Below are 12,797 nucleotides of genomic sequence, written 5' to 3' on the forward strand. Positions count from 1 at the left end.
GGCTCGTCCCGTGCCGCTGCTGCAGTCTCCCGGCACACCAGAAGGTGAGAGGCTCTCCCCCTTGCTGGGCAGTCTGGGTGCCCCCCATATCTCCTATGGCCGTGGGGATCCCCCAGAGGACAGACCCTTCCCTGCCTCGGGGCCAGCCCCTCCGCTTTCTCTCTTCGGCTCTTGCTGCCACTCACTGGGCAGCTCAGCTTGTCCTAGGGAGCTGTAGTTCTCCTGTCCCTACTCCTGTGGTTCTCATACTCTTGGTGCCACCCTGCCTCAAGCCCCTGTCCTGTCATCGGATACCACCTCCTTCAGCACTAGTCACTTTTCCCTGTCCCTCTCTTGGTCTCCTGATATGGCTTTTCCCTTTCTTTTTTCGCCCACTCCAGTTTTGGTTTGCCCTGGGGTCTTACCAGCAGGTTGGAGGCAGTCCCGACCTGCTGGTGGTTTGCAGACTTTGTGCCCCCCTGTCCCAGCCTGTGCTGAGGATCCATCTCTGCCCTGTGTGTGGGGTTCCTACTGTTCCTATTGTAACCCTGCCCTATTCCTCGCAGGTGGCGTTGCCGGCGCTGTCCCCCACGATGCAGATGGGCACCATTGCACGCTGGGAAAAGAAGGAGGGTGACAAGATCGGTGAAGGGGAGCTCATAGCAGAGGTATCCCCGGGGTACAGGCTGTGCTGCATTTGTAACGAGCTGCATGTGCATCCTGGGTTCTGTCCCTGGTTGCCCCCACTTGAACGTTGGGTTCAAGATCACAGATGCCAACAGATGCTGTTGGGAACAAGCGGCTCATGGCCTCTCAAAGCTGGTTGCTGCTTTTCCTCTTTCTGAGCAGGAGCAGCACTTAACCTGTTTGAGAGTGTACTTTCCTAGAGCTGGTGGCACAGGGTTTTTTTTTCCTGAACTGTGTGTGTTGTGATCCTGCACTATCAGACTGGAAGGCTCTGAGCTCATTGGTCTGTTCCATTGCCATAATGATATCCTGTTCTCTCTCAAAGGTGGAGACAGACAAAGCAACAGTTGGCTTTGAGAGTGTGGAGGAATGCTACTTAGCCAAGATCCTGGTGCCAGAAGGAACAAGAGATGTTCCTATTGGAGCTATAATATGTATCACAGTAGAAAAGTATGTATTTTGCTAACCTTTGAGTTGAATTTTCTCTCTTGAGGTTTCTTGGGTGCTTTGTGTGAAAGGCTTAGAGACAGTCATCTGACTGTTTTTGCCATTCTGTGTTTTTTTTTTCTAGGCCTGAATATGTTGATGCCTTTAAAAATTATACCCTGGATTCTGCAGCGTCTGCCCCCCCTGCAGCCTCAGTGCCTCCCCCTCAAGCTGCAGCTCCCTCACCGCCAACTCCACCTTCTCCTCAGGCTCCTGGCAGCTCTTATCCTCCTCATATGCAGGTAAGAGAGCAGTGCTGATGATTTAAGATGTGTCACACTCTTTTTCTGTCTTTGGCATTGCTAGCTCCAGGGTGTTTTGTCATAAATACTGTCTGGAGTGGGAAGTTATTAGCCATGATTGCAGGAGTGTGCGCCACTTGAATTGTTGCATATTTAAAGCAGGTGTTTGGGGAGGTCCCAGAAAGCTTTTTTTCAGAAAATTATTTTAGCATCCCAGCTGCTAGTAGAGGAGAGACTTGTCTCTCTAGGGTTGTTATGCAGTCTAGAAAAAACCTGCTACACTTGCATTATTTGGACAGTTCTGATGTAAAAAAACCTTGTGCTAAGTGTGAATAAGCTCTGAAGGCCCTGCTCACATCTCAGAGCAGAAGTCAAATCTGTGATACTCTGATGAACACGCTAGATGTAAACTAGATGTGGGTGACTACTAATGAGTTGTATTTGTGGATAATCTTTTTACTTTGTTTACATATTGAAGTGTACATCTACTGTTGTTATATTTGAGCACTTTGTAGCAGGGTGTTTCTGTCATGTTCCTTTGAAAAAGAAATTTGAAATACTAAACCTCAGCCCCCAGATGATACATATGGGAACTGATTTCTCTGAGATGTTATGCAAAGTCAGTAATTGAAGAAAGAATTCATTAAAGGCTTCGTAATCTGACTTGTATTTTAGCTACTAAACTTGCTTATTTCCCACTGCTTGCCTTATCTGTCCAGTTTTGCTCTGAAGCTGTACTCACACGTGCTGTATTTGGTGCACAGCAATATGCACGTGCAAACCTACAGCATCTTTGAGTGCTTATTGGAAGACAAGTCTGTATAGCTTTTAAAGGGGCCAAACCTGTTTCTCACAGACTGTGACTTGCTTCAGTCTTCCTTTTAGCCTTGCAGATAGCAGCTGCAAGGCACTCCCAGTGTGATGGTGGTAATAATTATTTTGATATATATATTTCTTGCTCTTTGCTTTTGCTTGCTTTCTTGCTTAGGCCTTGATAAAAGAAACCAAACTAGCAATGTGGGACAGCACTGTGCTTTGCTGTAATGGAGCCAGATCTAGGAGTGCATTAAAGGCTGGCTACTTAATTTAGTCTGGAGTTAAAACTGTGTTCCTGTTCCTTTTGGATTACCAGAATCTGATTCTCTTGTATTTTCTGACTTCACAGATCACACTCCCTGCCCTATCACCTACCATGACAATGGGCACAGTGCAGAGATGGGAGAAGAAGGTTGGGGAAAAACTGAATGAGGGAGACTTACTGGCAGAAATTGAGACAGATAAGGCCACAATAGGTGAGTCAACTCTAAAGTGGATGAGGTGTCCTTAGAAGGGAAGGATCCAGAGTAGCCTCTGTGGCAACTGTTCTCCTAGCTGCTCAGGACGTGAAGCGGTGGGGCAGCTAAAACCAGTTTTGTTGACTTGTCATTCCACTGGAGAGCTAAACATCAGAGCTCCTAAAAACGCTTCTATTTCTTCATCAGTCCTTCTTAGTAAAGTACAGCGCATGGAGATTTTCCCTACTCATTGCACTGGAAAGGGTTCTCTTGCCTCCTAAATTTGAACAGGGCTTTAGCTACCGAAGTCTTCAGGAGCAACATTTAGAGGAACTCTTCAGCTGCATCAGGCACCAAACCAGTTTTGTTTCTTTCCCTTACAGGCTTTGAAGTGCAGGAGGAAGGCTACTTGGCAAAAATCTTGGTGCCTGAAGGAACAAGAGATGTGCCATTAGGAACAGCTCTCTGCATCATTGTGGAGAAAGAGTCTGATATTCCAGCCTTTGCTGACTACCAAGACACTGCGGTAACTGACATGAAGGCACCAGCTCCTCCTCCTCCTCCTCCTCCACTAGTAAGGACAATTCTTAGCATGTGAGAGAAGTTCTGGGGGCCATTAAGAGGTCTGATCTGAACTGTTCTGCTGGTTTGACAGTGTGGAGCCATGGCTCCAGCAATAATGTTTACAATTCTGCAAATGCAAGGCTAACGCATGTGTTGGTGATAGGTGACCTAAGAAGTGATCACTAGTTTGCCCTCCAAAAACTGCAGCAGATAATAATTCATTACGATCTCTTCTCCAGTCTCTTGCTTGTGCGAGTTCTAATGCCTCACCCTTGAAAACTGGGAGCATAAGTTGTTATTTCACCTTTTTTTGGTGGATAGTTCAGCAGCTTAGTTGGCCTGCTTCCCAGGGAGTTTCTAGTTTAATTTCTGGCCCTGGGAAACTTCTCTGAATCAGAATTTTTTCTTTTCAGATTAGTGACTATTTTTGCTGTTCTCTTGACTGGTAATTAGATGGTCCTGTTCTCTTACTGTATGTTCAAAGCTTTTGCTGAATGATTCTGAAGCTAATGTCTTTAATTCTTCTGTTAAGGCGGTGACAACTCCTGCTGCTCCTCCTCCTCCCCAGCCTGCTGTTCCTTCCACTCCAGCAGTCACCACAGCTGGACCACCTCCCCGGAAAGGAAGGATTCTGGTTAGTCCCCTGGCCAAGAAAATGGCAGCAGAAAAAGGAATTGACCTTGCCCAAGTGAAAGGTAAGTTGCCCTCCTGCTTCCCTGCTCTCACTGTCAAGTGTATGTCTCTCTAGGTACGTGCTTGCCTATTCTTTCCCTTCTTCTCTGGCAGGAACATCCTGACTATTCAGCTGTCCTTACCAGAGGTTGTTTTAAGGGACTTCTCTCTGTTGGTACCTTTAGAAGCAATGCCCTGTTGCAAATAATTTAAATCCTCTTACGTTTTTCTTTGACCCTTTTAGGTACTGGACCAGATGGTAGAATCACAAAGAAAGATGTGGAGTCATTTGTGCCACCAAAGGTTGCTCCAGTGAGTAGGCTTGAGATCTGTAAGAATGGATATGCTCTGTAGAAATGCAACTACTGTATGCTGTTATTGTTGCATTAGTTGAGTTATGATGTGGTGTGAGCTATGGTGACTGTTAAGTTGTGAAGCTTAACCTGTCAGAAGCATGGATGAAGTTTTCTTCCTTTATTTTTCCCTTTGGTATTTCACTGACAAAAAAAAACTTGTGTGCTCCCAAGCCTTCATTTGGTTGCTACATCGTTATGAATTGAGGTAAGTCCAGTCCCAGCTGACCTAACATTGCTGAAAAGAGGCAATTAGAATGAAAGCCAGACTTAGGAAGCAACAGCCTGCTGTCATTGTTGCCACAAATCTGTTCTTGTACCATTGCTTGTCTTTTCTATGATATGATGGAAATGTTGCTTTGTGTACTGCTGGAAGGGATGTGGCTGAGAGCAGTTTGAGAGTGCCCTCTGGCATCCATCTCTGCAGTGTGTGAAACAACCATCTAGCAGGACTTACTATTCTGCGAGCTTCGTAGCAGTGTATGTCAGTGTTGCATTTTTAAATCGCTCAAGTGCTACATTTAATAGTCAAACAGAGGACTTACAAAGAACCTAGTGGGTACTGGAGAGGTGAGACTAGAGAGTAGAAATTGCTGCTCATAAGCAAGAGACAACTTAGCCTCATCTCTTGTCCCACATACTGAATTACTCTGTACAATTGCTGCTTGGATAGTACTGTGAATTATGCTGTCTTTCTCTGATTGCAGGCTCCAGCACTGGAGGCAGTTCCTGCAGCTGCTGCGGTTGCAGCAGCACCAGTGGGGACCTTCACAGATATCCCTATCAGCAATATTCGGAGGGTAGGAAGATTTTCTTCTTTCCGAGATCGTTATTTGCAGTCGTGAATTTTCCAGATTGATTTATTTTTGTCACTTCTGTTGTATGCCCGCAGGTCATTGCTCAGCGGTTGATACAGTCTAAACAAACAGTACCTCACTACTACCTTTCTATTGATGTAAACATGGGAGAAGTACTGGTGCTAAGGAAAGAACTCAATCAGGTAAAGCACTTAGGGAATGTGTGTGGGGAAAGCTGCATTCTCTCACGGGTTTGACACTGCTTTTTCGTGGTATGTCATTTTGGCTTGATAAAAAATAGCCTTTTTAGTGCCTTTTCTACCTGTTGTGTGTCGGTTCTGGACTGTCTGTGGCTTTTCACCTACGTACGGTGCTCTGATTTCTGACTTGCACTCTGCTTGGTGTTGTTCAATTCTTACAGCTGGCAAGGAGGGCAAAAGGGTAAAAATGTTTTTAGGAGTAAAAAGAGTAGAAAATTTAAGCAAAATAATAAGCTAAGTTTGGGGAAAAACAGACATTAAAAAAGATTGTACCTTCTTAAATTATGAAGGAAAGGTATTTACCTCATAAGTTATCTTAATACTTCAAATAGTGAGATTGTTTCCTAACATTTTCTCTGAACAAGGCTGCATGGCAGTGACTCTCTACAAGTTAATTGAGGTAATGTGACGCCTCAAATGTCTTTATTTACAGGAGGTCTCGGATAACATTAAGCTTTCTGTCAATGACTTCATAATTAAAGCTTCTGCTCTGGCGTGCTTGAAGGTGCCTGAGGCAAATTCTTCATGGATGGACACAGTTATTAGGCAGTAAGTTTATGGTACGGTCGAAGCCAGAAACTTTCTTTGTTCAGTAGAGAGTTCATGGCAAAATAGCAGACCTTCTCCTGGGGTTTTGAGGAGGGAGGGGAACAAGTGTAATGCAAAGGTCGAGGGGCTTTCATTAAAGTGCTAAGAATCCTGTGTCTAAGGTTAATGTGCAAGGTGAAATAATTGTTGTAAAATTTAATTTAATTTAGAGTTGTCTGAACAGTTCTGAAAATTTTTTCCTTTGTTATCTTGCTAGAGTAACTGGAGTCTCCCTTGTGTCTTGCAGAAATCACGTCGTGGACATTAGCGTTGCAGTTAGTACTCCTGCAGGGCTTATAACCCCTATTGTGTTCAATGCACATATAAAGGGCCTGGCTTCCATTAGTAAGGATGTGGTTTCTTTGGCAGCTAAAGCCCGAGAAGGTAAACTTCAGCCTCACGAATTCCAGGTGAGAAACTCTGATTGCTGTTAAATGTTGTTGCCCTTGACTTCTGTTCAGAAGCCCTGTTCAGATGGAGCAAAGCCTATTTTGTGATCTTTCAGACATGTTCATTGATATTCCACATGGAACAGCTTGTGTGAATTTGGCTATCAATGTGTTTTTCTTGTAGGGTGGTACTTTCACAATTTCCAATTTAGGAATGTATGGGATTAAGAATTTCTCTGCCATAATTAATCCACCTCAAGCCTGCATCCTTGCAGTTGGTTCCTCAGAGAAAAGGCTAGTGCCAGCTGATAATGAGAAAGGGTAAGTCTTCATCTGATTCTGCATATACTGAGCTTCTGAATTCAAACTTTGAAATAATGGCTGGTTTTCTAATACTTCCATTAGATTATAAATTTTAAAAAAGTAAAGTTGTTGACATACTGCTTTCAGTGCCCTCTGAAGAAGTACAGTGAGATCTTGTATGAAGGGGTTACACAGGCGTTACAGAGGAATGCTGTGACTGAAGAATGATCTGCCATACATGTATTCTTGCAACTTCTTTGCAAGCTAAGGAAAGGCTGTTTCTTTCTTTGAGGGGTAGGGTTAAGCTGTAGAAGAGAGTCTGGGATCCACAACAGTTCAGGTGCCTGTTCCTCTTTAACAACTTGCTTAAATTTGCATTTAAGGAAAACCTAAGGGATGGATTATAATTCAAGTGTCCTGTATGTAGTATCGCCTTGCTTGGAGCTTGAACTAGCAGGAGACTGTTCAGGATTATTTAAACTTGTTAACAGTCCTAGGTGTCTATCACTGACACATGGGGAAGCTGGAGGTTACTGGGTAAAATGGCTCTTTTTCTTTGATCACGTGGGGCTGTTCTTGTGATGCAAAGAAGGATGAGCTTCCTCTCCTAAAGGGAACACACAAATGTGTTTCTTAATTGTAGAAAAGGAATGAATATGATCTGCTGTCCAATGTAATCTTTTTTAGCAGTCTGCAGGGAGAAACATCTGTTATCAAGCACCAACTGCTATTGCTGGTTCCCTGATAAAAGCTTTTTTGTTTTGTTAGTGGCACCACTGACTTGCAGAGGATTGCATTAACCCTTTTTTTGCCCTTTTTTTTTTTTTTTCAGATTTGATGTGGCCAGTGTGATGTCCGTTACACTTAGCTGTGACCATCGTGTTGTAGATGGAGCAGTTGGAGCACAGTGGCTTGCTGAATTCAAGAATTTCCTTGAAAAGCCAGTAACTATGCTGCTATAATTTAACCATGCAAACAGAATTTTCCTGGGTCACACTGTTTTGTTTTAAACAAGCCGTTTAGACTTTAGTGTTCAGACTTGTTAAAAGAGTTCCTTTTTTTATTTTAATATGTATTATATTATCTGGTAATGTTATTACCAGTCTGTACAGAAAAAGTTTGCAAAAGCGCTTTTCGGAGCAATATTACAGCTATACTGTGTTTTTATACAGTTAGTTAACTTGCAAACTCTTCCGAAACAGTTAAGCATCCCAGATATAAAAATGATCCAGGCAGTATGCATACTGCCATCTGCTTCTCAACTAGGATGAACAAGGGGGTGCCTAACCAAGCAATTTCATTACCTCACTGTTCTCAGAAATTTGAATTATAAACATCTCTTCACAGGAGTTCAGATGAGATGGTAACTGAAACGTGGAAGTTAGTAGAAGGTGAATTCCCTTATTATCCTGTTCTCCTGCTGGGGTGGGCGAGTATGACAGATGCACTAAGGGACTGAGGCGCCTGGGAATAGTTTCTCAAAGGCCAAGTGCTAGCATTCCAAATCTCTCTTGGAATTTGGCACTGATCTGGACCTTCTCAGCTATGTGATCCCTTTTGAGCACTTTAAAGTAAGGTGAAAGAGCACTGACGTCTGTGGGGTCACAGCTCTCGGATACCGCAGGGAATGTGCAGTCTTCTCGTGGGCTTTCACTTACATGTGCTTTTTGAATGAAAACTTTTAATTGCTATTCCTCTTGCTCAGTTAATATCACACTATGATGCCGTGGAAGTAACTGTTCTGCAGAATATTCAAGAGAATCTGTGTGTTGGAACCCAATATAGGCAAATCACACACGCTAATAATCCCATCAGTGGATATTTATCATGTGATGACTTGAATGTTTGGATTTTTTTTATTCAGGCATTCTGACATAGGAAGTTCTGAAGTAGTCACTGGTACTGCAGTTCTTCCCTGAATTGTCTATGTTGTCCCAGCCTCAGTAAGCTGCAGAATGTGCTATCCATGTATATATTGTATGTAAAATGCTTCAGTAGTTTGTTGGACTTGTGTCCAGTTACCCCAGTCATTGTATCCTGAAAGGGGTGCGGTGCTGAACATTCTTAAATTCCACTTTCCACATGGAAATGTTAATGTAAAAAGGACGATGGTGTAGTAATTACAAAGTGACCAGGAGAATTAAACAGGGGGGGAGAAGTTTAAAAAAAAACCAAAAGTTAAAGCTGATATGTTATTCTGTATATTGCATTAAGTACTGTCTCCTGTAAAGTTCAACAAAATTCACTAAAGATATTGAAAGAAAATACTGTGGAAATTAAATATTTTTGTGGGAACTATTTAATGTCTGGTTGCTGTGATACTTGGTTTTCATGCTTGGCTTAAGCAAAAAAAAGTGCATTAAGGTTCTGGTTTTTCTTCAGTGATCTAAAATATCTTGGTTCCAGACTTGCTCTAGGGAACCTATGTTCTATTAAATTGTTTGGAATTGACAACTACTAAAACATGTTCAGTGCTTTTCTATTCAGTCGTGTGTGGCTTACTCTGCTGCTATAGCACAATCAGAGCTGTTGAGTCTTTCAGTCCGATAGTGAAACTCACCTTATTAACCTCAAATTGTTCCAACATACATACTTTAATTACTATCATGTAGCAGTGAACTTTAATCTTCCTGGCTTCCTTGCTCAATGTTCACCAGAACCTCAAATTCTGGCTACAGAGTCCTTTCACTTATTGCAGTAGGAACACTAAATAGTTTATCCTGTGGAAATGCTTTCTGAATGACTATCGGTCTCTCAAACACTTGCGACTCAAAACATCCCCAACATACATACTTTAATTACTATCATGTAGCAGTGAACTTTAATCTTCCTGGCTTCCTTGCTCAATGTTCACCAGAACCTCAAATTCTGGCTACAGAGTCCTTTCACTTATTGCAGTAGGAACACTAAATAGTTTATCCTGTGGAAATGCTTTCTGAATGACTATCGGTCTCTCAAACACTTGCGACTCAAAACATCCTACCCAGTGCCTGCAGTAGGAACACTAAATAGTTATCCTGTGGAAATGCTTTCCGAATGACTATCGGACTCTCAAACACTTGCGACTCAAAACATCCTACCCAGTGCATGTGCTTGAAGTGCTGATGACGACTTCTGGTACTGCTTGCATCTTGCGGCAGGCCAGCTCAGCTCATGTAGTGATAGAATTTTAGCTGGAACGTGCAACTATAACCACTGAACAGTATTTCAGTGCAGCCTTCTAAGTTGCTTTGAAACAAAGAAGAGCGAAAGCTAGGAGCTACTGCTCTTTTGTAAGCCTGTATTTTAATGTTGCAGCTCAAAACCCATGTCTGTTTCCGTTTCTGATCTGATGAGTATCGGTACAGAAGCGTTGCAGCTCAAAACCCATTTGTCTGTTTCCATTTCTGATCTGATGAGTATCGGTACAGAAGCATGGTCGTAGTGCAAACGTGTCACAGAAGTTGTAAGAATGACATACTACCAAATCAATCACGAAACTAAGATCACTTAAACTTTTGTCTCCCAATTAATTCTAGTAATGCTTAGTAGTCCTTGAAGCTGTTTGTGTTGCTTTGTGTTACTTTGTATTGTGTGTATTAGTGTAAACTAATGCAGATAGTTTTCCTAGTTGAAGTGCTCCAAGATTGATTTTGGTTGCTAGCTTCACACTAAGCATTCCTGGGCTTTGAATCTCTATGTTTATGCTGTTTTGAATAGTACAGAATAGGTTTGTTGTTTTATGGTCTCATTCAGAGACTACCAAACCGCTAAGAAGTGAGGTCAAGCATATTCAGTGACTGAAAAGACTACAAAGCCTATTCCAGTTGAGATTAGCAGGGATTGTCCTAAAGAGAACAGCAACAGCACGCAGGGCAACTTGTAGAACTGTGTACGACACTCCTCTGCTGGTTGTTCCAGCGTTAAATACATGTGAGAGTTGCTCTAACCATGTGAATCAAGTAATCAGTTTATTTAGCCAAAGACTTTACAACTGTTAGTGCTGTACCTTAAGGTAAAATGAATGATGTAGTAAAGCATGTATGCATTTATGGTTCTGTACTACGGCTATAAACGTATTCAAGTATTCCTTGAATATGTACAATCTTTACTTATTTTTTCCTAAGTTTGGTCATGCTAGTATTCCTCCACACTTTCTTTTCTGCTTGCATCTTCTAAAGGCATTTGAGGCATTCACCCCTGAGGATTAGAAAGTCAACAGGAAAAAAAAAACAAACCAAACTCATCACCATCTAAAAGTTAGGATTCTCATTCTGGGCTTTTGTTTTGTTCTGTCGTCTGTGAATATGAATGGGACAGAATGCAGTCTTTAAGGAACTGGCTTGGCAACTGCCACTGTAATAAACAATATCTGTTTTCCTTTGTTAAATACTGCTGTAGTTGTTTCTTCATCCACCAATTCTGGCAGATCTAGTTGTAATTTGTATTTTTCAGGGACTTCAATGAGGATGTCATCCTAAAACAAGAAAAGTAAAATACTTGATTAACTGTTTGACAACAAATTATCAGTGAGCATTTCTAGGAACTGAATACTGAACAGAAAACACAAGGTTATTCCTTCTGCTGTCTTACCTTTGAGATTCTCAGATCACACTCAGAAACAGAGCTAACCTTAGGCAATTCGATTTTGAGTTCAATTTTGAGAGGTTTCTCGTTTGCATCCTTCACGGTGCTCATTTCATAGACAGGGGTACTGAGCTTCTCTGGCATTTCAGTACTGGCAATTTCCTCTATCAGATGCACTTTAGACTGTGTGACGCTTTCTTCCTTCAGCAGCACTGGAGCATTGCTGCAGTCCTCAGCTTCCATAGTGTGTAGCAGCTGATCGAGGGTCAGTTCTTTCAAGAAAAATAAGTTTTTTCATGCATATCACTGAGTTACTAAGATCTGTAATGTTCTTGACAAATGTATCACAAAAGTTTTAACTGTAATTAATTGTATGTAATTAGTCATTTTGACAGTTGAAGACTGTTACTGGCAGTATCTCTTTCACCCAGGATTTGGTTTTATTGCCAATGGGTTAAAAGTTTTTTTCAGAGTAGTAATTACAGCAGCAAGCTCTTTTACTCAGGTTAGAGCAAAAGAAACTTAGCACCTGGATATAGGAAAAAGGGAATTTGCTGTTCCAGTGTCACTGCAGTTTCTCAATTGTAAAACACCAGAGATGAATGAGAGATTAACAGCAGGGTTATACTAATGTCTGGTATGAATACTGCCTTATTTTGAATTCTTAGAGAGAAGCACTTGGCTTATGCTTATGGCAAGAATTGGGGTTAGAAAGATGAGGCTTGAGTAAATTTGCTGGAGAATCTGAGAAATCCTCAAAGAAGAGTGACAGATCTCTACATACCCTTCTTTGTGTCTTGACTGAGATGTGGAGTTGGCATCTGCCTTCCTTTCAGTCGTTTCTGCATCGTTTCCAGGCTTCCTTTCAATTTCAACGATTCAATGGTGTACACACAAGAAAGAGTAATGTTGCATTGTTCCTCAACGAATTTAAGTGTCAAATGGATCAAGTGCTCCATTTTTTCTGGGTTTTCTTCTCCCCTCTGAAGAACATTAGGATTATATGCAATATCTATAATGCTGTAAAGGTCTATAAAAATAAGTTATGTGTCAGAATTATTACTCTGGTACCATGTGCCAGTGTTCTTTATAAGCGCTTAATTTAAAAGCAAGGGAAATGAATTTGTGGCTTCTGGGCAGAGAGAGCTAATTCTATCAACCTCACGTAGAGATGACACCTCTCCATGTACTGGAGAAGCGTGGGAACACGATCCAAGTCAACATGACTGTATGTGCTCCTGAGATTCCTGGTACGTAAGTATTTTTCAGGATTTAGATGCGTCCACTTTTTGTGTTTCTTCAGGTTTTTTAAAAAGGAGAGACTCAGACTCCCTGTTCGGATCCACCTGTCGCATCCTTGCCTTGCCGCCCCGAGCCAAGAGCTGGCGAGGGCACAGCGCTACCCTGTGTCACAGCCAGAATCTGCCTGTGCTTGCCCCGCACTGCCCAAAAAAAAAAGAATGCCGGCGGGGGGGAGCCGCAGCTCTTTCGGAACGTACCTCCTTCTCCAGACACTTCTTCCAGCGGCCCCGCAACCACAGGTGTGGGGTCAGCGGGGGCCCTGGGCGCCGGGACCCTTTTCCAGCTGCAGACGTTGATAAACAGCGGCCCTCGGCCAGCGCCCTGCAAGAGACCGA

General features: G+C 42.4%; 2 protein-coding genes across 2 annotated transcripts; one reads left to right on the top strand and one right to left on the bottom strand.

Moving 5' to 3' along the window:
- Positions 1-11: 11 nt before the first annotated feature.
- DLAT (dihydrolipoamide S-acetyltransferase) lies at positions 12-7,711 on the top strand (the record flags this gene model as incomplete). The annotated part of the gene is made up of 14 exons (XM_010076207.1): positions 12-44; positions 546-647; positions 992-1,116; positions 1,238-1,394; positions 2,560-2,686; positions 3,052-3,242; positions 3,765-3,927; positions 4,149-4,216; positions 4,965-5,057; positions 5,150-5,257; positions 5,748-5,863; positions 6,150-6,312; positions 6,476-6,612; positions 7,427-7,711. Coding segments are annotated over 14 exons (1,713 nt in total), but the record flags the coding sequence as incomplete, so codon positions are not given.
- A 3,192-nt stretch (positions 7,712-10,903) lies between these two features.
- PIH1D2 (PIH1 domain containing 2) lies at positions 10,904-12,190 on the bottom strand (the record flags this gene model as incomplete). Its single annotated transcript, XM_010076317.1, has 3 exons — positions 10,904-11,050; positions 11,167-11,432; positions 11,945-12,190. Coding segments are annotated over 3 exons (659 nt in total), but the record flags the coding sequence as incomplete, so codon positions are not given.
- Between the last annotated feature and the right edge of the window lie 607 nt (positions 12,191-12,797).

Source organism: Pterocles gutturalis, unplaced genomic scaffold (genome assembly GCF_000699245.1).
Source record: "Pterocles gutturalis isolate BGI_N339 unplaced genomic scaffold, ASM69924v1 scaffold4256, whole genome shotgun sequence".
In the NCBI taxonomy this organism is placed as follows: Eukaryota; Metazoa; Chordata; class Aves; order Pterocliformes; family Pteroclidae; genus Pterocles; species Pterocles gutturalis.